Here is a 27,342-nt window from a genome sequence, read left to right as displayed (position 1 = left end):
GTAATTTTTGCTTATCCAAAAGACTCCTAATTTTTTACTTTTCTGTCCTTTCGGTTTTCCTGTTTCAATTCTGTGTTTTTCCATCTCTTCTAAATTTTGTCCGCTATGTTGCTTAGTTTGCTGTTGCTTTTTAATTGAAATTTTTTATAAGCGAGCAGAAAAATTTTTTTTGTGATAGACTAATAAGGCCCGAATTTTCTACATATCGTTGAGTGGAATGTCACCCCTGCACGGCTGTCGGTTCGAAAATTTAAGAATACGGTTGGAGAATGTTCTTTCTTAAAATTTGTTCAAAACGTGTTGAATTTATTATCAAATTGGGCATTTTTGTAACATGTTATTAAAATTATCTGACATAGGATATTTTCGAAACGGGGTCCGAGATAGGCTGATGTTCCACTCAAAAGTCGACATACAAGCAACAGCAACAAAACGGGAACGTAATTTTTTTTTAATATCTTGAACTATATAAAAAAATTTTCTAAAATTTGTATCTGAATGTAATTTAATTCAAAAATTTCAATGTCAATACTAAAATAGAGCAAAGGTCATTTGTTTCTAATTAAAACGTATTCTCTATTGGTGTTGTTTCTTTCATTAGTTTTAATCAGAAATTACGAAAGCAGAGATACTTTAATTTCCATTTCAAATTATTTTTAATGTATTTAATTTGATTGCACTATAGAAACAATACTCGGCACAAATTTTGCTTTACAAAAGAAATTCAATTATGTTGCATTTATAAAGATGCCGGCCGCGGTGGTATGGTAGTAGCGTGCTCCATCTACCACATCGAAAATCCTGCGCTCAAGTTTCGGAAAAGGCAACGTAAACAATTTAGAAAACTTTTTTTGTTTTGTTTTTCTAAGCGGGACCGCCTTCAGCAGTGATTTGGCAAACATTTCGCCTATATTTCTGCCATAAAAAGATTCTGAGTGATAACTCGCCTGCTCTGCAGATGTCGTTAGTAGTCGACGTAAAACGTTTAGGTCCCGTCTAGAAAATTTGTAGAAAACATTAAAAGGAACGCGACCTAAATGGAAGAGAAGCTCGGTCTAAATCTCTTCGAAGGTATATCGCGCCTTGTAAATAGTTTTTTTGTATTATGCATTTTGATAAGCTGAAAAACTCCGTAGCTGGAGCGTAACTTCACTTGCGGTTTGCCCAACAAAATGTGAGTTGCAGTGACTGGAGTTTTCTTGTGTGCGTTTGCTTTAACAAAAATTTTGTTTGAAGATTATTCGAAGACTTCTTCGCGATCTTTTATAAAACAAGGAAGCTCAGATGTGTTTAAGCTTACCACTTTGCATTTCGTTTAATTTTTTGCAATTTAAATACGTACCATACACATTTATTTTTAGTAAAATTTGCATACGTATATATAATTTTTTTTATTTATTATTTCACGTATTTACTAATACTTCATTATTTTCTAGGAAAATTTGATAATCATATGTTTTGTTCTATATTCACTTACTTTCAACTTGATTTACTTAACTTTGTCTGGTATGAAATTACAAAAATTCTCTTTACGATATTTAATTCTTCCTTTGTTCTTCATTATTGCTAGACAATTATTGGCGGCTAAATAAAGAGATAATGCTTACAATATTTTAAGATAATATTTCGTCCACTTGTTTTTTTATTTTTTCTTCTGAGTCTACTTCGAGGTTTCGTCTTTGTCACCGATTTCTTCTTCAAGTCGTAATTAAGTGATGGAGTGAACTTTCGCTGAGAGGCAATTATGTACCACAAAGACCACCGGTTTTGGGCAGCATTCCATATCGAGTTCCTTAAGAAAGTAAAATAAAAAAGAAATTCAAATTAGTGAATGCTGAATACAGCCAAATTTTTTTATTTTATTTGTTGTATACGAAGCATTTGTGCCTTGGCAGCGACGTCACTGTTGATGGATATAAATCGAGACAGTGAAGAATTTCATCTATTTGGGAGCCAACATTAAAAGCAAAAACAATGTCATCTTAGAAATCAAACGGAGAATAACTCTTGCTAATAAGTTGACCTTTAGAATGATTTGGCAATTGAAAAGTATAGTCCTCTATAGACAAAACAAAATAACGCTCTAAAAGTCGCTCTTGAGTGTTTGAGAGAAAAGTTCTTCGAAATGTACCGTCCTGTCCGTGAAGCCGACGGCGACAATAGAAGTAAGTATAATGATGAGCTGTATGAGCTTCACGCAGATATGACGATATTGCAGCGAATAAAAACTCAAAGCCTTCGCTGGATGATCATGTTTTGCGAATAGACAAAGACGGTCCGGCCAAGAAAGTATTGGGAAGTTGGGAAGCAGAGGAAGGGGGAGACCTCCATTGAGTTGGGAGAGGCAGGTGGAGGAAGATTTGTTCTCCTTGCTGCCTCTAATTGGCGTCAGTTATTGCGAAACAGGTATAGCTGGTCTGTCTCCTTACGAAAAGGCAAAAATCGCGTAGGCGGTTAAGCTTCAATAAATGATGATGATTTATTGTGAGTACAGGTTTTTGATACCGAATTATTATAAATTCGTATAAGACGGATAAATATAAAAAAAGAAAGTCTACTACAGCTTGCCTTAATATTTATGTGAGTAATCATTTAAGGTAATCATTTTATGTTTAAGGTGATAGCTTCTTTTGTGCGACCGAATATTCTTCGAATAAGAAATGAGTGGGGTCGAGCCTAAGTTTTTGGGGTCAAGATATCTTTTTGGAGAATTCGTACTCATTTCAAGCATCGTTCCACAAATATTGACTACCTGATAAAATGAAACAAAGAGACTGCAAACCCAAAAGCACCACAAATATCACAAGAAACTAATTATTCTGTCGGAATGTACAGTAATATAGCCTATGTCCTTAAAAAAAAACTCGTGAATACCAAGTACTCGTGAAGTTTGACGTTTAAACATACAAGTGAACGTCCAAGGCTTAGACTATTTCTGGAAAATAAAGAAACTGTTTCTTGGCGACTTTGTGGCTATTTTAAAAAATGTTTCGGCATTCTTTTATGGGTATCTTTGGTAATCTCTCGAATATTTTCAGAATGTTGTCTGAACCCTTAAGAGAGCAGTTGGGGATCCTTTTGGCATAGTTTTTTTTATTAGTTTGTTATCTTTTTGGAGTGACTTTGGTATCGTTGTGGTATCGTTCTGTATCAAATTCAACAGCTTTTCGTGCTGTTGTTCGGTCTACTTCGCATAACTCGCGGGGTCATTGCGGATCAACTTCGGGATTATTTTGGGATTGTTGCGAGCTCTATCTTCTTGTTATCGATAACCCACAAAAACACAATAACTCGTCGGTAGCAAATCGATAACGAACCGATTAGAAATAATTAACTCATCGATAAAAAATCGAAAATATGCCGATAACAAGGATAAATCTTGTTATCGATAACAAAACATTAACACTTCGAAAACGCCTTCCGGTTACAGTCTAGGTTTCGCCTATGGTTCCTTTTTTACTTCAGTTTTGGGTTTTGGTCTTTGCTTTGCTCCCTCATCTTTTCTTTGTCAAAAATTTTGATATGTACATTAACCTGGGTCGATTTGTATGGACGAAAGCGATATCGCGCCATCGATTTTTCGATAGGATTTGGGCTGAGGAAAACAAAGTTCCACTATGCATTCCCAAAAAATAATTTTCGAGCCTGCGAAAAAAAATGGCGAAAGTGTAAATTTTTCGTCCAAAACACTCCCCAAAACTCAAAAAATATTTTTTTTTTTTTCAAAAAACTGTTGTAAAAATGTTGGCGATTACATTTTTTGGGGAGTGCGCATGCTAGAAAATTATTTTTTTGGGTATGCGTATTAGAACTTTTTCCTGAGTCAAAATACTATTGAAAAATCGATGGCGTGATATCGGTTAATTAATCGACCCAGTCTATTGTACATGCTCTGTAAATTTCCATAGCGTATTTTAATTAGTAAAATAGTACTGCGTAAAACGCGAGGACCTTACATAGCTTGAATGAGTCCAGAGTTTCCTACTAAATTGAAGTACTTAAAAACAAATTCATGGGCTGGGGTACCTATGACCTCAAACCAAAATATGCACTTGCCTACGAATCCAACTACTGCTAGTAAGATGTCTTAAAAATAGAGCTCTTGAGTCTTTGTTCTTTCAGACCAGAAAGAGTTGTTTGCTTCAGAGACTTCGAATACCTAACATTTACATGGCTTCCAACATTTCAATTTAGTTTTTCTAGTCATTCCACACCAGTCCCTTCAAGGTTTTGAGGAAAACATAAAAGGCTAAAACATCAAGCGAAGTTAGCGAAAGTAAAGAAGAAAAATAATTGTAGTATAACACTTTTAACTGTTTTCATTGATTCATAAAGCGTTATAAATTGTGTCAAGATCCTGCCACCTTTGACAATGAAAAGGTTTATTGAATTAAACCAGAAACACGAACAACTAAATTACGTAGATAAACAACAATAAAACAATTTAACGAGTATATGTATGCCAGTTTATGTGCAAAGAACAGCAAAATGAAAGCCAAGACGTCAGCAAAAAAAGGTGGCTTAATTACAGTTGACAACTTGCCACAAAGTAAAGTAGCAACAACAACACTTCTCACGGTCCTCACACAAACCAACATACTACTTACTAAAGTCAAGAACAGCAGGCGACAGAGCGAAAGTAGAGGAGAAGGTGTGAAAGCATGGACATGAAACGAAGTGAAGGCTGGCTTAAAATTAATTGCAACGTTGGCAAAAGTGGCCCAAAGGAAAGCACTCGAAGTAAGAGCAATGTGGTGAGTGAATTTAAGTGTAGGTTCTAGTTGCGTTCACATGAGGGGTGAAGTGCGTAGTGACACATTAAAGAAAAGAAGCCATTCATTCATTGATTATGACATTGACGAGCACAAAGGTGGGTAATTTGCGAGGCGTCAGGCGTCAAACAGAAAATTGTGATAAGGGCAGGTAGACAGTTTAGCTATGTCATACGTGCCAGCAAGCGAGTCAACAGTAAAAGATGTATTACAACAACAGCAACAGCAAGAAATTTACCAAACTGCGATTGAAGCTTATGTTGTTGGTGATGACATTTGACATCTCTGCTTACAGTCGGTTGGCACCTGGGGCTGTTGGACGCGTTGTGTGACATTTTAATTGAAATTTTAACGCGTTTCACTTTGTTGAGCAATGATTGGTGGAATATGAGACGATGTGAAATGGAATAAGATAATAAGGTGAAAAGCCAAAAAAGGAACAAAGATATTGGAAATGGTAAAGATAAATGTAAAATTAAGATGATGGAAATCAGATATATATGTAAAGAAAATTAATTAATTTGATTATGATGATTTGACAATAATTAAAGCAAAGGAGTGAGTCCAAAGGATTAAAGCATATAAAATAAAGGTCTTCAGTTAAAATTAATTGAAATCTTAAAATCAAATTTTCTGTACTTTAAGGTATACATTATTATTGTTGGTAATAATTATGTATGTATGCAACGATATGACTGTACCGTTATTCATTTAAAAATGGTTTCCTTTTTACACAATTATTCTGTAAAGTTACAGCAATTTTCAAACAACATTTTATATACTCACAATTTCACCATCATCGCCAAAATCCAAGTACAACATTCGCATTCCGTCGTCCGCTGAACCCTTCAATTTGTCGAACGGAAATTGCCACAACTGTGTTTTGGTTTGACTGGGCGGCACCACAACGCCCGCAGCTACCACCGCAGCTGCCGCCGCCGCATAACCGCTGCAGTCATACAAACAGAAGCCACGATTCAAATGCACAACCAATTGACATTGTCTGCCCTGGTAGAGACAACGAAATGAGAATTCCCGCTGATAGTTAACGGCATTATGAGAGCCTTGTACCAGAGCTCGCGCCCATGCGGCCATATCACGATGTGTTTCCGAACGTAACCAATAGACCAGGACACCGCGGGTGGTGCCGCAACGCACGCAAAATACTGTCGTTTGTTGACCCTGGAATAAATAATTTTACAATTTGAATGGGCAGCCAAAAAAAAAAAAAACCTGAAACCAAAACAACAACAAATGTGTGTGTGTATGTAGTTGTAAAAAAGAGTAAATAATCCATTATTACAATTACAAAGTGATACAATAAAATTTGCTGGGTGGATTACATAAAAGTGTTTGGTTAATTTTATGTTTATTATTGCTAATGGAAGCAATAAATTTTAGTGGTCGTGTCACAGAGAATTTTTGAATGCACTCATTAAGTCAACAAAATCGAGGGGTGTTGCCTGAGTATATTGGGTGGAAGTTTTTTAGTTGCCTTGTAGTTCTCAACCTGCTTATGTAATACTATAAAGTCATTGTTATTCCTTCCTGAGTAATCGACATTAAACAACTCTTGAAAAGGTTCTTATTTAACAATGTCGTTCTTCGCCAGTGGTTTGGCGAAGACCCCAGGTGGATTTCTGGCAAAAAAAAAAAACTCCTCCGAAAAAAATTAATTTGCCCTGCAGCTGCCATTCGGTGTCGGTTAGTTCTCGTTTATTCGTTACATGCAATAATGGCATTACCAGACAACTAGAACCATACACATTGAATAAGGACTATAATCCAAACCTTTTCCTGTTAATATTCCTCCAGCTTATTGATTTTATTATGAGAGTAATTGGAAACCATTCTAACCATATCTGCAGAGCCATGGAAGGCAAATTAGATGTTAAATATCTGGGAGCACCAAAATAGTTCAAGTTTTTCACCGACTATGCCACCCAACGCAGTGGAAGTTTTCTCCTTCCTCTGCCTGCAAATACGGGTGCCCATAGATAAACTATCTGAGCCTGAGTGTCTTCTTTCATTCTCAGGAAGAGTTATCTGCTGCAGCTTGCCTGAAGTCAATTTTGATTTCGAGATGTCCTTCGCAACCCTTACTGAACTGGAACTGGTGATGTTGCTCAATATTATTTGGCGTAGTTTTTTAAGCTTTGACTTTTCAGTTCCTTCCACAAGGCGCTAGATAGAACCTTACACTTGATATGTAGCACAATTTCTTGTGGATTTTGCCTGACATACCTAAGTTTTGAGCTGGAAGCTTGTATTTCTCCGAACATGTTTGTATAGGTCGGCGTGTAGTTCATCGTTACCTGAAGCAATGTTATTTTTTAGACGTAATATTACCATTCAAAGTTCAACATAGTCAGATGGCGGAACGTAGTTTATTCCTGTCTGACAGTGAGTAAAAGTGGTATCTCGACAAGTATTTTTGGGGTAGGTCTTGCAATAATTATTCCATGCATCCAACATCGGAGGCTGCTCGCACTCATGCCGTTTTTTCTCACATTTCCATCTTCTAAGCAGCCGTTTCTGGAAATCTGTCCGCCACGATAACGGATCCGAACTGTAGTAAGTGTCCACTTTTCCTTGAGGCATTCCTCAAGGTACTAGTTATTTTTTTCGCGTCGTTGAAAGCGTAAAGTGTTCACAGTTAGTCAGATCGAAGACTGCAATCATTAGCTGTGTGTTTAATGAAGCAGGCATTTTGAGCGCAAGATTTCCTAGTGTCACTGGAACCTGGTCCTGCAGATAACCACGTTGTTGTTGTTGTTGTACCGATAAGGTTTTGGGGAGTGTTATCGATGTGATGGTCCTTTGCCGGATACAGATCCGGTACGCTCCGATACCACAGCACCATTAATGTGCTAGCCCGACCATATCGGGAAATATTTATATGGCCGCATTAAACCTTCAGGCCATCCCCTCCACCCACCCGCAAGTTCCATGAGGAGCTTGGGGTCGCCAGAGCCTTGTCTGTTAGTGAAACGAGGTTGAAAATTGGGTTGGAGGAGCTATATACTGCGCTACACAACCCCTTAAATTCCTGCAGATAACCATATTTCGAGCCGCTGCAAGGATGATCTGTCTCAACCTGTTTGTAGGCGATTTATGGTGGAAGCAACGTTTTACGACGGTAGTACCAAAGACCACATTGTGGTTAATTTCCGCAAACATAAATTTAACAACATGGCGGCGGCATTTATAGTCGTTTTTTTTTCAAGTTTTCTAGAAGCAATCCTTAGCCACGTCAGTCTACTATTGTATAGGCGGAAATAAATGAATATTGAAAAACCTAACCTTGATGGGAATAATGGAAGGCGTTCGTTCATAGTCCTAAACAGTACAGAGAGGCGATACCGTGGCTCCGAAAAGCGCTTCCCATATTAGGGCCAATTCTGTAAACCCATTCATTGTGCTTTTTTTAAAGTTCTTTATTGGCTCCCTACAAACATATTAAGCTTGTTCTGTTTGTCATTACAACCTAAAACACTGTACGTTACGGGATCTCTCACACATACAAGTCGATAGTCATATCCCACTTAAATGCTATGCTTTGAGAAGTCTGGATTCAGTTTGTGAAAATGCTTTATATGACCAAATCGTGCCAAAAAAAGCTTGAACCCCAGCATGATGCAAACATTTTTTTTAAATAATATTACCTACTTGATTGGTATTAATTTAACTTTTTTACAAAAAACTCACGCGCTTGCAAGTTACTATTATTTATTATCTTTGCAAGAAAGAAAAGCAATCGTGTTTTGTTCATATTGCTGAGCTTGTTATATTCTATAATCTATTGTGTAATTATCAGAAATGCAGAGCCATCTTTAATTAATAAAGATAAAGGCGTAATTTCGGTTTTGTGGGTTCGTTTCACAGCACGCGATGTTTTGTTCTATTCTTTCACACCATGAGTTTCCCGCTTAAATTTATTGCTCTTGAAAAATCTGCTTAAGCACACACCCATAGCCCGCGGTAACCCATCATATGGAGCCAACCAAAAAAATAAAAATAAAAGAAGAAGAAGACTAAGAATAGCATACCACATAGTGAGGGCATAAATTGCAACACTTACATTCAAAGATGAATTATTGCCAGCACCAGCCAATCTTGTCGTTGCCAATGCGAAACTCTCCAAAGGACGACTCCATGCCTCCACTGACCATGGAGCTGATTCGTAAATTCTGCAAGAAACAAAAAAAAAAAGAAATAGCATAAAATTGTATAAATGGAATACGGAAGCAATTAAAACAAAAACAAAAATATTGGAACAAAAACTACATGGACATAATGCATTTTCAAAAGAAATGTAACAGTTTTAGTGAAAGAAAGGCGCGACGAGACGTTAGCAGCAATAAAAAAAGTTCGAGCTATGTGCAGCGCCAGGGTGGAATAAATATTGTTAAAATAAATAATAAAAAAACGTTAGAAGAACACATACACGCAAACACAAACAAGCTGCTCGGATTCGGAGCGCTAATGGGCTGCTGGTGTGGAAATTTGAAAGCAATTCCAAAAATCTGCGCAAAATTTGTTGCAAAAATAGTTTTAGTAGAAGATAAATGGGCACTAACACAAACAAGCGCCGAAACAATAACAATAAAGCCAAAATAAAAACTCAGAAGGAAGTGCAAAACCACAGCGCATTCCGGTGGCTACCCAGGATATATGAAGACAAACAAGACACACCCACAAATAAACTTGAACACAATTGCATGTCGGTGGATGGGAATGTGTGTGTGTGTGTTTGGGTTAGTTTGCTTGTAAGCTAACAAATATGGATTATCGTTACACCAATACACTTGTAAAGTTGTTGAACACAAATAAGTAAACTATAGAATTTCAATTGCAACAAACACAATTTTCGCAATGTTTTTTCATTCATTTAACCAAAACTCGTTGCGGTCATTGTTCAGCACTGCACAGTGGGCTGCTTGAAGTTAACTGCTGCAGCATCATTGGTGTGTAGACGTGTGTTATACGATCTATATTTTATAGGACCGTTTTAACATTATTTAAAAAAGTTTCTCTTGATTCATGTTTAGTTTTGATCTTTTTTTAACAATTTTAAATAAATAAATCCAAGGTGCGATAACCTGCGAATAGATTTTAGGCCGAACTTGTAAGTGAAAGCAGTTGCAGGCAGTGCGTGTTGCAGGATGAAAATAGTAGAGAACGTTTGGTGCATCGCTAGGCCCAAATACCAGATATAAGGTGCGTTACAGCTATCAGATTTAAAAGTAGCAAATAGTATATATTCTAGTAAGCTTTTAGTATTTGGATGGATGGATGGACGGATTTTTTTATAAGATGATAGGCCTTGGTTTTTGGTAAAGATCCTTCCAGGAGAGGGCAAAAAGGTTAAAAGGCTTCACAAACAAATTTTACGAGAATTTTCATTATTTTTCCGAAAAAAAATTCTGAAAAATTATAATTGCAATACAACGTTGTGTAAAATTACAATTTTGTCAGAACTTATCTCGGAAAAAACAATAACCCGAAACAATATTTAAAAAATATAGCAAATATTTAAATAAAAATTAACATCGAAAATTTCGATGGTCATCACAAAAATTTGTTTCACTGTAATGTGTGAAGTGGCAAAAACATATTTTTTGTGCCATCCATTTTGTAGGTTGTACCAAAGTGTGAATTATTGCACGCGCGTTGAGTTTGCATAGCAATTCTTCAACATTATTTAGAACAATATATTTCAACAACGGCAACAACACTCAGCAGCGGCATGAGCATCAAACAAAAGCGGAACATAGTTCGGGAGAAGATTTAGGTCAAAAATTGTTAAAAAAAGTAAAAATATTTTTTTTTCATTTCATTTCCTTTCTTTTGATCTCACGCCGTGACACATAACATGAAATATTCAAGGGGACAAATAGTCTTGCTTTGTGAATTAGCGCGGCTTTTCAATCCTAGCCGCCCCTGCCCTACCACTCCATTTTGTTTCGGCATATTGTTCATATTTGGTTTTTTTGTTTTTATTTTTGGTGTTTGCCAATTTGTTGAAAAGTTTGTGGCTTTTCGCTATTCACATTATTTATTTATTTACAAGTTTTTCATTTGCTTTCTTTTTTTTAATTCAATTTGTTTCCTTTGTTTTCGCTTTGATTTATTAATGTAATGTTATTTTGAATTTGCTTCGATTATGACACTCTTGTTCTTCATAAAAATATTGCTAAATTTAGTTTATACGAGAGAATAGAGAAGAACTAAAGCGTTTTCCATAAGAAAGCAGGAAAAAAGTAATATTTCGTGGTGAAGGCCATTAGAAAAGGACTTGAAATTCGACGAGGCATCTTTACCAGAAGCAAATCATTTCAGGCTTTTGGAAAAGCTTCGTGGGCTTCTTATCGGTAACAACCGATACCGAAAATGTATTGTTTATCCGCTTGTTATAGATAAGTAATTATAGTCGTCGATAAGTCGTTGATTAAAAATCGATAACACGCCGATAACAAATTGACAGACTGATAGGTAATCGATACATTTTCCAAATCAAATCGATACTTTTTTATTAACAAATCGATAACGCATTTATAAGACGCCGATTAGAAATTAGTGATACTCCTAGAACAATTCGATATATCTTGGATAGCAAATCAATAACTTGTGAATAACATATGGATAGCTTTTTGATAACAAATTGATGACTTTTTGATAGCATATCGATAACATTTCGATAAATGGTCGGTAGCTTTTCGATAATAAATGGATAACTATATTATGATACGACTACCATGAATGCATCCCGATAACGTTTTAATAAATGACTTGTTTTGTTGATTTTCCGACAGGGTGGATAAATGATGTATATTGGAACGATTTTCCGTCATCCCTCGTCAAATTTGGTTTTGAGACAAACCGGTTTCGGCGTTTAGCCATCATCAGTGTCGATTTTCGTTCTCTTCTCTTCTTCTCTCTCGTTTTAATAAACAGTAGATAATTTTTCGATAATTTATCAATAAAAATAAGGAGTAACGCAGAAAGGAGGGTAGTAATTGAGGTATTTAGGAGAAGACGAGTTGAGCTGCACATCAGAGGCTAGATAAATGAGCTACTCCTGATAGAACAATATGCATTGTGTCCCACGTGTGGAGTTAAGTGAATTATAGTTTTTGCTATATTATTAAACCACCACGAAAGAAAAGTGCTCCACGTTTAGACTTGTAATCAGCCCTAACAAGACGGCAATAATCCCTTTTAAAAACCATAGAAAGATGAATAATATTTGAGAGTTACAGAGTTACATGTCCATGACAGCCAAGCTCTTTTAATGAAATGTGTAGCCTTGACTGCCCCACATTTCATTAAAACCCTGTTAAATCCATCTCGTTCTACTAAACAGATCATAGTACTATTAAAATTATAGTAAAATCTTGGGTAATACATTTGACTTCAACCTTTATTAAAGAAACATTTCGATAATACCACACCGAATGTTACGTAGGCTTAAACTTAGTGAAAGAAATAAAAAGAGGCTTTGTAGTTTCGTAAGAATATTCGAAGCAGTAACTAAGTTGGAAGTGCTTGAAGTTTAGAGATTTCACCAAAACCGTGAAATGCGTAAAATTCACACTGCTCGAAGGCAATGGATTGCATCGGAGCTGTAATACCTGCCCGGAGTACCAAACGTATGTATATAGGTACTACTGGGTAAGTTTCTGAATATCATTTCAGAGAAAGTAGCGGACATCATTCATTTGATTTCCAGGAGCTCCCCTAAGCAACAAATTCAAATGTATTTTTTCGCTCCATTGGCCACTCACCCAACTCTTATATGAAATGATCGATTAAACTACCAGGATGAGATTTTTACATACATATGCATATCAGATATATTAGTCATTCCAGGAAATATAATTATACCTTTCATGGACATGAAATGGTACATTAACTTTGGTCCGATGTTTGTAACGTTGAGGAATATAGAAGATAGACTCACCATTAAGTATACTGAATTGATCAGGGCGACGAACTGAGTTGATATAGCCATGTCCGTCTGTCTGTTTGAACGCAAACTAGTCCCTCAAATTTTGAGATATCTCAATGAAATTTGGCACAAGGATGTATTTTTGTATTATATTAGATATTTGTCGGATCCGGTAGGATCGGACCAGTATAACATATATCTCCCATACAACCGATCGTTCAGATAAGACGATTTTGGTCATTCCTGTCGCAATTTAGAAAGTACAAACGTGAAACTTAGTGATATATATTCTAATATATCATAGAAGATTTCATGAAAAAATCATTTCGATCGGAGCTATATATAATATATATCCCATACAACCGATCGTTCAGATAAGGGGGTTTTTTGCCATTTTTTATTTATCTTAAAAATCGTTTAGGTATGTACATCTCTTCACTATATATTTCTTATTTTATACATCCGATTATTTGGAGATTACGAACGGGATAAGATTATTGTACAGCCCCATTCATGAAAGCTATGAAGTCTTCGGCACAGCCGAATACAGTCCCGTCCTTACTTGTTTTTTTTTAACTTATGAATTTTTAATGGAAAATGCTGTCATCACAAATTATGCATAATTTGGGGAATAAAATGATGCAATTTTTTGGAAGCATATCATAAATACAGCGTAATTGAGTATTGTAAATTATCACATATCGATATGCCATTCACAGAAATAATGGAACTTCATTTACAAGGGGGCGAACAACAATTTCCCTTTTCAATTTCACAATTTGACAACTTGACAAAATATTCTAAAATTTACGTGAAGTAAATGCAAAAAAAGAAACTGTAAAGGTAAGCAAAATTATATCTCTGTGAGCTCAGTTTGCTCATTTTTCGTAAGTGAATTCACCTTTTTGCTTTCGGTTTACTAATTTCCTGCAAATGCCAAATTCTTGTCGAACATCTCTAACTGTTTGCTGTCAGTTTGGCACAGCAGTCAGCAATTCGTGAGAGAATTTTGTTTTTTTTTTGTTTTTTTGCAAAAGCTATGTAGGTAGCAGTGCATTCACCAAACATTCAGTATCTTTGGCTTTGTGAATTTGACAAGTGACAGGATTGCAAAGAGTTGCATTTTGTATGTAGCTTTGTAATATCTGTAAGTATGTTGGATATATATTAAGAACGCTGGACTTTCAAATTACGCAAATACGTGCAGTGAGCTTCAACGTGCGCCTGCGAACGTTATTTCTAAAATTATCGAAAATAAAAAAACAAAACTTTAATTAACGATTAGTCTATTAGTGTATAAGTAAGCGGGTCGATCGGCTATTGGAAAGTTTGATTTTATTTCATAAATCAGGTAGAGAATAATTAAAGAAAACTTAAGAATTCGAAGCCGGTTCGGTTCTTGCAGCAGAAAGGTTTTTCTCAAAACTCGTTCGCAGCCTGCCTCCATTATGGTAGGAGGACGTGTATATTTTACCGATTGTTTACCAATTGATGTTCGGTATGAAATTGCAGCGTTTTTACAAGGAACGCACTCTAATAGTACCCATACACTAGGGCGGGTCGATTTAAAAATCGCTCATTGCTTTGTGAAAATCGTTTTCTAGGGATCAAAATAAGAAACTTTGCCGAAGGAACCATACCTCTAAAACGAATTCTGATGTCCTCCCCCCCCCCCCCCCCCCCCAGGTAGGGGTAAATTTGAAAAATCCCACTTTGACCCATTTAGAGTGCTCCAATTGAGTCCAAATGTACCTATGACTGACCCCAACTAACTTTGGAGGCCCGACCCACCGATGCCAGTGGCACACCCCTTGGAACCCCCCTGGGGGCAAAGTGCATGTAAAGTGCAAAACCGGCGATTTTTTGAAATGTTTGTATGGTGAACCCCCAAGGGGGTTCCAGGGGGTGTGCCACTGGCATCGGTGGGTCGGGCCACCAAAGTTAGTGGGGGTCGGTCATACATTTGGACTCGATTGGAGCACTCTAAATGGGTCAAAGTGGGATTTTTCAAAATTTACCCCTACCTGGGGGGGGGGGGGGGGGGAAGACATCAGAATTCGTTTTAGAGGTATGGTTCCTTCGGCAAAGTTTCTTATTTTGATCCAAAAAAAACGATTTTCACAAGGAAATGAGCGATTTTTAAATCGACCCGCCCTAGTGTATGGGTACTATTAGAGTGCGTTCCTTGTAAAAACGCTGCAATTTCATACCGAACATCAATTGGTAAACAATCGGTAAAATATACACGTCCTCCTACCATAATGGGTCAAAGTGGGATTTTTCAAAATTTACCCCTACCTGGGGGGGGGGGACATCAGAATTCGTTTTAGAGGTATGGTTCCTTCGACAAAGTTTCTTATTTTGATCCCTAGAATATGATTTTCACAGAGCAATGGGCGATTTTTTTTGCCTCCCCACAAATCGACCCGCCCTACCATACACTCTAGGATGACCCTTGAATATCAAATTGATGATAAGGCGGTCCAAACTCAGTTTACTCCAAACATTGAAATTTGGAATTCATTCGCTGTGGCACCCCTGAACCGTCCCCAATCGAGACAAAAAACAAGCAAAGGTGTCTAAGTTCGGGTTTTACTAGAAATATTTTCTGCAACAAGGAAACATAGACAATTTCTCATTCATAAAAGGGGCGGTGCCACACCCATTTTCAAAAATGTTTGTGTTTTCCAATTTAATGTTATATTTCAATTTAGAAAGTAAAACTCTATTGATACAAAGCTCTTTTTCGCTAAGATATAGCTTATTATTTTCGTCTACGACCCTTCTAAAAATATTTTATATAAAAGTGGGCGTGGTCTTTAACCGATCTCGTCCATTTTTTCTAGAAATATTTTCTGCTGTAGCAAAATTTGTGCACCCAATTTTATTACGATGCGTTAATCTTTCTTCGAGTTATGGCTCCTGAAACATAGAAAATTGCTTAGTCATAAAAGGGGCGGTGCCATACCCATTTTCCTAAATTTGAAGTTTTTCCTATTTGTTGTTATAAATCCACTTGAGAAATGAAATACCATTGATATAAAGCTCTTTTTTGAAAAGATATGGCTTACCTTATTCATCCACGACCCTTTTAAAAATCTTTTCTATAAAAGTGGGCGTGGTCCTTAACCGATTTCGTTGATTTTTCCTCAAAGCATTCCCTATAGTAAAGGCAACCTCTCTGCCGAATGTACGAAAGGTTTAACGATTTTTGATTTATGATTAATAATATTTGTAAAATTGATTTTGTCACAAGTGGACGGTGCCACACCCATTTTAATTTTTTTTTTTTTTAGTTTTATCAAGAGTCTCAGTATCAGTCCACACGTCAAATTTCAACATTCATTAATCAGGTTTTTTGTGTTTTCCAAAATGTTGTATATATAAAAAGTGGGCGTTGTTATCGGCCGATTTCGCTCATTTTCTATACCAATCTATTCTGGGTCCTGATAAGCTCGTGTTCCAAAGTTGGTGAAGATAACTCAAGTTATCGTGTTAACGAACGGAGGGACGGTCGGACGGACGGAAAGACATGGCTCAATGGAATTTTTTTTTCGATACTGATGATTTTGATATATGGAAGTCTATATTTATCTCGATTCCTTTATACCTGTACAACCAACCGTTATCCAATCAAAGTTAATATACTCTGTGTGCAAAGTACGCTGAGTATAATTATATGTGGTATGGTCAACTACAGTCTTATTGATTTTGGGCATTAGAAGACAAAAAATTAGCTTTTTAAGCCTCCATAGAGAAATAATAGCAGTGCCCCCGTGCCCCGGGTGGTCCTTATAAGGAAAACCAATTCTATGTGATATTTCAGACAGTGGTATAACCGCTTGAAGGGGAAGACTGGAAAATATCGCTTATTTTATTTATAAGAACCGCCCTAATGTTTTTGAAAGTTCAGTGGCTTTAGCTGCTGCTTCTGGAAGAGGTTATGGGGTGATGATTAAAGCGCATCAAGGCAATCGAACGCAGGTGAAAAAAAGGACGTGTGGCACTCGGGGACTGTCGCGGTAAAGGTAATGCATATTATCAACTTATGCAATTATAATATTTATGCAAGATTTTGTTTTCTTTGATATTAATTCAAGTTTTGTCTTTGATATTAATTCAAGTTAACCTTTTTAAGCGTGGTGACCGATAAGAAAACAAATTTTTTACTTTTATCGAATAAATGAGAAGTTAATATTTAACTTTCACTTTAACTTTAACATTCACTTTAACTTTAACTTTAACCTTAGCTTTAACTTTAACTTTAACTTTACCTTTAACTTAACTTTAACTTTAACTTTAACTTTACCTTTAACTTTAACTTTAACTTTAACTTTATGATCCGGGGTGGGCGTGAGCTTAGCACCTGCTAACAAGCCAACCTAATATAAACGCACGCAAGTCATTTTCTGTCAAAAATGTCTCATGCACATACAACTTGTATGAGAGCAAATCAAATTGAATTTGCTGCGTGAAAACCTAACTCGATTTGCAATTTTTGTTCTGCGTGACATTTAGATTTGACGTTTGCATACATGCTTTACATTGTCGCAACGCATGCTTATTTATTTATTTATTTATTTATTTATTTATTCATATTATAGTCTAGGACAATCAGAACCTCCTTACAGACTATTTACTAATATATCTTAACTAATAAATATAAAATATTCAAATAATTTCATTCAATAGCAGTTTAAACCTAAATTTATTTAATGCAAAATCAATATCTATAGAATACAGCAAATTAAACTCCCTCATTGCCCTAGCAATTGGAGAGTTGGAAGCATAAGTCGTTCTAAATCTATCTAACCAGAAAAAATCGTGACATCGAAGGGTTCGCGATGGTACATTGAACCGTACACGTTCTAAAAGATAGGGCGAGTCAACCGTCCCATTGATGATATCATATAAAAATGTCAATGAAAGCATTGATCTTCTACTCACTAAAGATTTAAGGTTAATTAAAAGACACCTAGAACTGTATGTTGGAACAGGGTCCTGAAAACGCAAAGACCGGAGGGCAAATCGCAAAAATATTTTTTGAATACGCTCAAGTCGGTCTATATGGCAGGCATGGTACGGCCTCCAAATGAAAACAGCATATTCTAGTTTAGACCGCACTAGGGTTGTAAATAAAAGTTTTAAAGTATAAGGGTCACTAAAATCCATACTGAAACGGCGAATGAACGCGAGTGTGGAATAAGACTTCGCAATGACATAATTAATCTGACTGTGGAATAGAAACTTCGCATCAAAGACTACACCAAGATCTGATATTTCATCAACAACCCTCAGCGTAGAGTCCCCAATATGATACGAAACAGGAAGAACATTTCGAGTTTTAGCAAAGGTAATACTAAAACATTTACTTATATTTAAAAGCAGACGATTCCGTTTACACCAGTCCATTACGTTATCAAGATCAGCTTGGAGCATAGTGGACTCAGATTGAGTCGTGATTGATGCAAAAATTTTCAAGTCATCAGCAAACAATAAGAATTCAGCATAACTGAAACAATGACGTATGTCATTAATAAAGATAACAAATAATAAGGGACCCAACACGCTCCCTTGGGGTACACCAGAATTGGCAGTAAACGACCGCGAAGAAATACCATCTACCACAACAACACAGCTACGATCTGCCAAGTAAGATCTCACCCAAGATAGCATACTAGAATGGAAGCCGAAGCCAGCAAGTTTAGATATTAGTAATGAATGGTTGACTTTGTCAAAAGCCTTCGAAAAATCGGTATAGATAGTATCAACTTGCGCCCTCCTATTAAATGAAGAAATACAGTATTCAGAAAATACTGCTAGATTAGTTACAGTTGATCTGCCAGGCATGAATCCATGCTGATTAGGTGAAATCAAGGTCTTTACTGCGAAGAATATTTTATCCTTAACTACAATTTCAAACAATTTCGAGACAGTGGAAAGTTTAGAAATAGGACGGTAGTTGGCAACATTACTTTTATTACCACTCTTGAATATCGGGGTAATAGACGTTACCTTCCAAGCGTTTATGAAATCTCCATTCCTGAGAGATTTATTAAAAATTAATAAGATTGGATACGCAACTGCTGCAATATTTTTAAACAAAAAAGAACAGAACCCATCTACATCCATTTGCACTGACGACTTGATCACCGAGATGCCACAAATGACATCTTCAAGAGTCAGGGACAATTGACCAAAATTAATAGGGGTGTCATTTTCCGTATCTAGTTCCTCGGTGAGAAACGTCCCAGTCTCAAAATTCGCCCCTTATTTGGGTTAGGGCAAAAAACGCCGGTTGTTTGCGTGCGCTAAAAAAACGCAGTGCGGTTTTATTAGGTTGGCTTGTAAGCGACCATATATGTATAAGATAAGCGATAGCACAATGGCTACTTCGTGAAAATCAACGACAGCTCTTTTAGTTTGATTTCGATGGTCGTACGGTGAGGAAGTGTCGCACGCGCGCTTAAAACAGAGTACCAAAAAGTGCGTGTGACACGTGTTCACCGTTCAAGCATTGAAATCAAACTAAATAAATAATTGATTTTGCTTTCGTGCTCGCTACGCGTTCGTGTTTACTAACACATTCTCAATTTGGTAACCGTGTAAATGTAGTGGTGCCCACCGCTGTTTATGATAGAGATCCAATTTTATGTATTTGGCCTGTTGCTAACACCGAACCTTATCTAACCTTTTGGAGCCTTTTCGGATCTTTGTTGACAAATATCAGTTACGGTTTTTTTGATTTAGTCGCCAAGCCCGCGATAAAATCTATGCAATAGCTTAAATAATGCGTTGCTCCAGAATGCAAAGACGTTCCACTGTAATAGCAGAAAGCCCTCTAGTAATGTAAAAAGGAGAAAATTACCGTCAACTGTATGTTCTGTGAAATTGAATCGGATATCTTTCAGGGAAGAATGACAAGAAAAAATTAATAGGGACAACAATATAAACTTGTTTTGGCAAGGGTAAGAGTCAAAACAATACCGTAAAGGAAATTCTTCGTTTTCGGAAAAGGTCTACAAATCTGACGGATTATCAAGTCCTTGTGTAGGGCTCTTAGGTTTGTTGGCACATCTACGAAGTAGCTATTCATTTATGTAACTATACAAATACAGGATATTTTTCAAAACAGTCATGAAGCTTTCTCCTCCCTTTTTCTCCACTTGTCTATTAAAGTACTAAATACTTACAGATACGAGTAAATGCTGTTACTTTTTCAATTGTATTAAGCAAACAGCTGATTTTTATTTCGAAATTATGTTCCGAGCAATAGTTGTTGACCGGACAAAACAATCCAATAAAAAGAGCATATTTACCGTAGAAACTCAGCAGAAAATACACAAAAGCAGAAATCTGCAGGAAATTGCAATCGTCGCTACGGTTGCCGATTGGTTTAAGCATGCAACTGGTCTATTGTACTACACACCCCCTATTAACTGACATTGCTTTAAGAGTGCTCTTCTCCTACGCGTACATACATAGCTTTGCTTTTCTTCTATGTAGCTTTGCAGGCAAACACAGGATGTTAAGAAAGCTGCATCCTGCTTGAATGCCGGAAGAAGATTTCCCTTCACATTCAGCTACGTTGTACGACGAATTGCGTAATTGGTGCTTTTGTTTGTGCATAAATATATATGTGATACATGAAAATGTTTTAGAGTGATGTCGAAAAAAATGTCTTGTATTAAATTTTGAAATTACGCAAATTTGTACATTTTGCATTTGAATTTCTGTTCAAGTCAATTGTCTCTTATTTTAATTTAAATTTTTACATTTCATGCTTTACACGCCATTCCAAAGAGCTTTGTTATCTCTCAATCCAATTAAAATGCAGTGTACAACTTAAATCCCATCAGTAATGTTCTGCTGTCGTTGCCACCCGAGTCATGTATTTCGTTCATTCTACCTCTTTACTGCCATTAAAGCATAACGACTTTGCATCTCCTACACAAACGATTGACCGTTTACCCGACCAGCAAGTGGGAGCTCCCTCTCACCCCTTGATTGTCACTTTAATAAAGGCTAACAATTGAGACGGAATAAAGCTACAAAAAAAAAGAAAACAAACAGGGGTAACCAAGTCGTTTGTCACTGATTGATGATGTATTATTACGCAATGTTGCCACAATGTAGAAATGAGTAAAGAAAAAAAAAATTGTTTAATACATTTAAACAATAATAAATGGAGTTTTTGAAAAGAGAACAAAACGTGTTTTCGATTGAGTTTGAGCGTGCACGGAAGAGTTTGTAAGCGTTTAAGAAAAAAGATATCCCCAACAAAAGCAAAAACAAAACACGAATGTCCTGCAAATCGTTTGTGATTAAGTACATATATAAATACAAATGAAGCAAACAATAGAACATGAGGCGAATGAAAAATTAAAGTAAAAGAGGGGGAACTAATTTTTCACTGGAACATGTGTTGCTCATATTTCACAAATAAGAAAAATTTAAGTAATTTAAAATATCTTAATGAAATCCAATAACAACCACATATTGGTCAATAAAAAAAGTGAGATATTTAAACATTAAACTTGCTTGAGAAAGGTGTTCTTAAAGCTGAAAACCTAAGTCAAAGTGTGAACGAATATATATGCTTGGAGTGCTTACCATATCAATGCCGACAAGTGACCCGCTTGGAAAAACACTTTTTTCTAATTGAAAAAAAAAAAACTTCTTTCTAAGCTTTTGATATTGCTTTGCCCGGGACTTAAGCACAGGCCCTTCGGTGTGGTAGGCGGAGTACGTTACCACAATACCACGGCGGCCGCCAAAAAGCCGACAACTGATCGATAAAAAAACAGTATTGTTTAGAAAAAATATTCCTAACTTTTGTGAAACAAATCGATATTTTTCCAATAATAAACTAATAACTATTCGATAACAAGTCGAAGACAAATCGATAATAATATCATCCCGATAACTTGACTTTAAAATAGTCGCAAAATTATCGTTAAATAGTCACTAAAATAATCTCGAAATTATGGTGAAAGGTATCCGGAATAATCCCGAAATGTTCATTAAAACATTCCCAAAACTATTTCGAAAAAGTGCTTAAAAAATCCAAAGAGATCGTAACCAATACCGCAAAATTCTCAAAATAATACCGTAATGGTCCCCTAGCAGAAAAAAGTCTCGAAACTATCCCCAAACAGTCCAGAAAGGATCTTCAAATGTCCCTGGAAATATTCCCTGCATGGCCTCAATGACTGGAACGTAGCGTGATGTTTCTGATTTAAATTTGCAGATCCTGATATTAACTCTTGCCAACAAGTGCTACTTTGGACTGAGTAGGAAATTGAAAAGCAAAGTCCTCTCTCATAATTGCTGAACCCGGCGTCTGTCGTAAAATATCAGAGTTTTAAAAGCTGTTGGAAATAAATTAACTTCAAAGATATCAGTGATCGTGAGAACACTTTTCAAAATAAAACTAAAAGTAAACATATCTCACTGAGAAGGCGCTTTTTCGTGCTTATAAATCGGTTGTTATCCGTAGTAAACAGAATTGATTTTTCTGATTAACCGTTATATGGAATAAAACCCCGATTAGGTCTTCCAATATCGTGTTCAATCATGCAACTCTCACAACCCCGTTTTGTTGTCTAATAGGCTTCCAGCAGATGAAAGTAACTATCCTATAAACTCTGCAATTTAGCTTAATTTTTTCTTTAAAAGATAAAAAATGGTGCGCTGGTAGCGTGCTACGCCTACCACAGCTAAAGTCCTCACACCAAAGTTCGGGAAAAGGAACGCCAAAATTTTTAGAAATAACGTTCTTTCAAATACAAAAACAACTTTCTACGCAGGTCCGCTTCACTGCAGTGGTTTGACAAACAAACACTCCGAGTGTGTTTCTGTGTCGTCTGCCAGCAGCTGGCATTCGTAAAACAGCATAAAACATGTACATAGGTCCCGTCCGCCAAGTAGCACGCTGCAAATCGGAAGAGAAGCTCGGTCTATTGCATTCATTTGGTTTTTTTTTTACCACTTTTATCACTACTCTAGATATCAGCATAAAAATTTCGAAAATCAGTGAACAGAAAACAAGATTAATTTTACCCGGTTCACATTTTGCTAGCTGTGTAGTACAACAAAGTATATAAATATGTGCGAAGATGTGCTTGAAACATTGTACGATAGCCGTTTACAACTAAGTAAGCATATACAATGATTACACCAATCCATCAGCGATTCAGGTACCTACTCAACACACGCACACACCTTACATAATTTTTCAAACGTTTTGTGCTGCCACCACACAATCTCCCACCAATTGGTGCTCGCTTATACATTGTACGCATACATATGTATGTACATACATACACACACACACACAAAGCGACTCTCTTACTTTTTCAGAAGTGAACTTCACAGTATTCGTAAAAACACCTGAGAAAACGAAAAAAAAGTGTTAGATAAGCGCTGCTTGAGAAACTGTCTCAAATAATCCTAGAATTTTCCTTCAAAATGTTGATATAATCCTTAATATGAATATCTTTTGCTTTATGAGATTTCGTTTTGCTTTTGATAAACTGTGCAGTGTAGCGCATTATTAACTTCCATTTGCATATAAGGTAACTGTCTTTCTGAGTATATTACACACATATGTATGTATGTATGTATACATGCAGGATCGGAATGAGTAACACATTTGTTTTTTTATTTAATTTAAAAGATTGGAATGTGACAATTTTGGTCCTGAGAAGCTTCTTATTTCCCTCTAATGTCCTTCCGTGCTATGAAGTCGTTTTCGCGTAGTTTTACCTGCTAAGCCAGCTAAAGCCCCTAAAAGTATGCTTCTCGGTTTGCAAAACTATGAAAAAACTACTGCGGAGCTCAACTGGACATTACATGGATTTATAAAGCATTGCGAGAAAAAAATAATGGCATATCAATTTTATAAATCGGGATGTCAGTTAATCAAGTTGTAATAAAAAAAAAATAATAATTTGTATTTACAAGAGTCCAAAAAAAAAAAATTGTTTTCTCGACACCCTCTCAACATAAACTTCAACATTTTTATTTCGCGTGGGGACCAACATTGCGTAATGGACAATTTACTACTACGCCATATTTAATTTCACAATATTTTTAGGCAGGTGGCAACCCTACTATACACTTTTGTATGTCTGCACAATGCACCAGGTCGTAGAGAAGACTAACGACAGAAGAATCGGCACTCAACATCTTCAAATCAGCCTTCTACAACGCGAAAAGGAGTTGCTTGTGTGTTGTTATATCTGAATTTAAGCTGCCTGGGGGCTTTGGGCAACACCAACGGTAAGGAAAGACCTCTCCGATAAATATAAAACCAAATGAGGTGTTTGTTTAATGTAGTGCCTGTGAGGTACGGAAGGGAGAAACCAGCATTAACAACAAAAGCAATGTCAGCTTAGAAATCGAACGGAGAATAGCTCCTACCAACAAGTGCTACTTTGGACTGAGTAAACAATTGAAAATATGTATGGCTCGTCATCATGGTCGGTGTCGATGGAAGATGAGATGGCTATTTGGGTGTTCGAGAGAAAAGTTCACAGAAAGATTTATAGTCATATTCGTGATGCCGACGGCGAGTATTGAAAGAGGTATATTAACGGGTTTTATGAACTTAACACAGATACAAAGAAAGCGCCGTGAATAAATGTCCAAAGGCTTCGCTGGCTAGGCCAAGTTATGCAAATGGACGAAGATGTTACAGCTAAGAAAATATTTCAGTCGATGCTTAAGTTTGAAAGCGGAGCAAAAAGAAGACCACCGCTGAGTTGGTAGAGGGAGTTGGATGAAGACATGACCTTCTTTAATGCTCTCAATTGGCGCAAATTTTCGCGAAGCAGGAACAGCTGTCGTGACTTGTTACGAAACGGCCAAATCGCTAAGATGGTTAAGCGCCATTTAATGACTTTTGTATATCAACTACTGTCTCGGCTCAACTTGTTTAGATGGAATTTTATATATAGTTAATATGTTACCCTCCAAAACCTTTCTAATTGAGGCCCGGTATTGTACGCCATTTTTCAAAATAAATTTTTCAAGATGGGGTTATCTCTTGCCATGGTGCGATCTTAGGGAACAAAGTTTCCATCTATTAGAACTTAGAAAAATTAAATGAGATATGCCAATATTCGTACGGCACGAAAGGTGGTCTAGTGTGAGTTTAGATAAAAATATTTTTACTTCTTTTATTCTTTTGTATATGTACATAATTTTGTTATTGCACGCTTCTGCTCTAAGCTCTCCTGTTTTAGTATTGCTATTTTGAAAAAACGTATTTAGAAAGCTTTTTTAATAAAAACAATTTAAACTACAGTTGCCACCCAACCTTTTTTACATGTTTTTGTAATTTAAATCGAGTTCTGAGGGAAAGTTGAGATACACTAAGCTAAGCTCGATCTTTCACACTCCAAGCAGTAGAAATCTTCAACAGATGGTGTCGAGTTATTTTAAAGAATTTTATCTAAATAACTTTGGCGGTCCTAAAGTTGACAACTTTTCTGAAAACACTACCATAATAGAGTTGAGCAAAAGTAGTTCCGAAAAGAGCTTATTGGTGCGTAGTCAAGAGAATCGAATCCTCTATAATATAATTTGTATGTTGTTCTTTCAAAACAATATTTACCACTTTTGTATTTAGTTCGGCCATTTATGTATTTTTTGCTTAATTTAACTTTTTTTTAATAATTTGGGATCAACTTTCTTCCTTTATTCTAATATTATTTTGAGTGGGGCCGCTATTCGCCGTGGGCGAAGAAGTAGTTGCGTAATCCAGCCCTGCATCATACAAAAAAATACATTAATGTAATGCATTTATTTTACTTAAGTAGACACAAATGTTCATATGTGTGTGCACAAGACAATTTCGACGGTGGCTTCTTTAGTGGAAAACCATATTTCCATATCATACAGATTTTTGTGGCATACTGCATTTTCTCGAATTTTGGTGCTTTCCTTTAGTGGCTTTTCTCAAGCACTTTATTCACAAGCAATCTTCTGGATTTTGTTTAATGCTTGCACAGAAATTGAGTTTAGCATGCAACTTATACACACACACACACATACACACACTCATATACGATGCAACAACGAGTCGGAACTTCCAATGGCCATAATGCAGGAACAACCAAAGTGAAATAAATTCATTCACTACAATCAAGCATTTTATTTTTATTTGTGTAGCATTGAAATTACCAAATCTGCCAATAATCCTTATAAAGTGTACATAACAGCTACAGTGTTCCACGCGTTTGACTACTCATACTTTATGTAGTACCTACGCATTTCCACCACACCAAAAGCAAGCAAACACTTACCTGAATTCACGTTCAGTGACTGCGACAAAAATTGGTTGCCATTTATCGTTTTCATCGGAGCTCTCTGAGCTGGAACGTCCGCTTGGCTGTGGCATACAATGCGCCGTCATCGTTGCATGTTGAATGTTGCAAGGTCACCATAAACCGAACGCATATACAAAGAAAACAATTGAGAACCGGAAAAGAATTGTAAATAAAACCATTTCATTAAGAAATTCATTGAGATAAGAAAATCAGCAAAAATGCGACAATACGCGAAAAGAAAGAAAGGAGTTTGCAGGAAAAAGTATAATAAACTGACTGTAAGTAGTTTGTAATACTAAGACAGCCTTCCAAACCGTACTGCTAGCTTTTACTTTCCACTTACCAAATCTCCAGCGCCACCGCCGGCAAGCGCGTTTGTGCTGCTCGCGCCGCCATTGCCTGAATTTGCACTGCCACCGCCACCACCACCACTTGAGCTGCCACCACTTAAACGCCTACTAAGCCAACCGATATGCTTCAACTCCCCAATGACGTTCATCAGTAAGCGATTGGCATCGGCGAGTGCACGCTGAGTACTGCCACACATTGCCGAGTGCAGCGCATTGAACCAGATCAATGCCTCGGCCGAATCGGAGGCGCGCAGTATGCACGAATGCACACCGTCCGGTGAATGCAATTCGATGCAACGATTTTCTGCAAATAAACAACAAAAAAACAATAAGAACAATCAACATAATCATGAAAATGGAAAACATTATTTGAGGGCAATGATAATGAAAAAAAAAAAAAAAAAAAACTATCGAGGCAGGAATTAATGAAAATTGTAATGCACGAATTAAGAAGAAGATATGATACAAGGTGGGGTGGAGATTTATAAATTTTATGCTATATATTTATTATACGTAATTTTATATATTTATGTGGCATTGGTTTTGTTTGTGTGAATATCTGCAAAGATTATCATTAATTAATTGGCTTACTTAAAATTAAGCATTCAATAAAATTTACTGAACTCGCACGTATAGAAAACGCAAACGAGAATGGAAATGAAGAAGAAGAACTTTACGATTTTTGTGATGTGGGTTGTGAATACGGTTGTCTTGTTTAGTATGTGAGGTAAACTATCCTGAAATTTACTCACTTTTGGGCTTCTCCGCGACTGATAGGTAGTAAACTCGAGTTTTTCGAAAGTCTAATAAAATCTCTTCTAAGCACTTTAAGTTCAAAGCTCGAAAAACTACTCGCTATATTTTCAACAAATGTAGCTGATTGTTGAATATAAGGAAGCAGAATATTAACAAATCGTGCCCCTTTCGACTGTTAA

The 27,342-nt window shown here is 36.4% G+C and overlaps 1 protein-coding gene across 2 annotated transcripts in view; it reads right to left on the bottom strand.

Annotated features, from left to right (window-relative positions):
- Positions 1–1,385: 1,385 nt before the first annotated feature.
- Syn1 (Syntrophin-like 1) overlaps positions 1,386–27,342 on the bottom strand; it is a 352,920-nt gene continuing 326,963 nt past the window's right edge. For both annotated transcript variants that reach the window (XM_067757556.1, XM_067757557.1), the window contains exons 6-10: positions 26,401–26,711; positions 26,034–26,119; positions 8,854–8,962; positions 5,559–5,954; positions 1,386–1,792 (exon numbers count right to left, since the gene is read on the bottom strand). In XM_067757556.1, the coding sequence (XP_067613657.1) occupies positions 1,709–1,792; positions 5,559–5,954; positions 8,854–8,962; positions 26,034–26,119; positions 26,401–26,711 (986 nt within the window). In that variant the 3' untranslated portion in view covers positions 1,386–1,708. The remainder of the gene's footprint in view (positions 1,793–5,558; positions 5,955–8,853; positions 8,963–26,033; positions 26,120–26,400; positions 26,712–27,342) is intronic.

This window comes from Eurosta solidaginis, chromosome 5 (genome assembly GCF_040869045.1).
Source record: "Eurosta solidaginis isolate ZX-2024a chromosome 5, ASM4086904v1, whole genome shotgun sequence".
NCBI lineage: Eukaryota > Metazoa > Arthropoda > Insecta > Diptera > Tephritidae > Eurosta > Eurosta solidaginis.
This window is presented reverse-complemented; position numbering and strand designations above follow the sequence as displayed.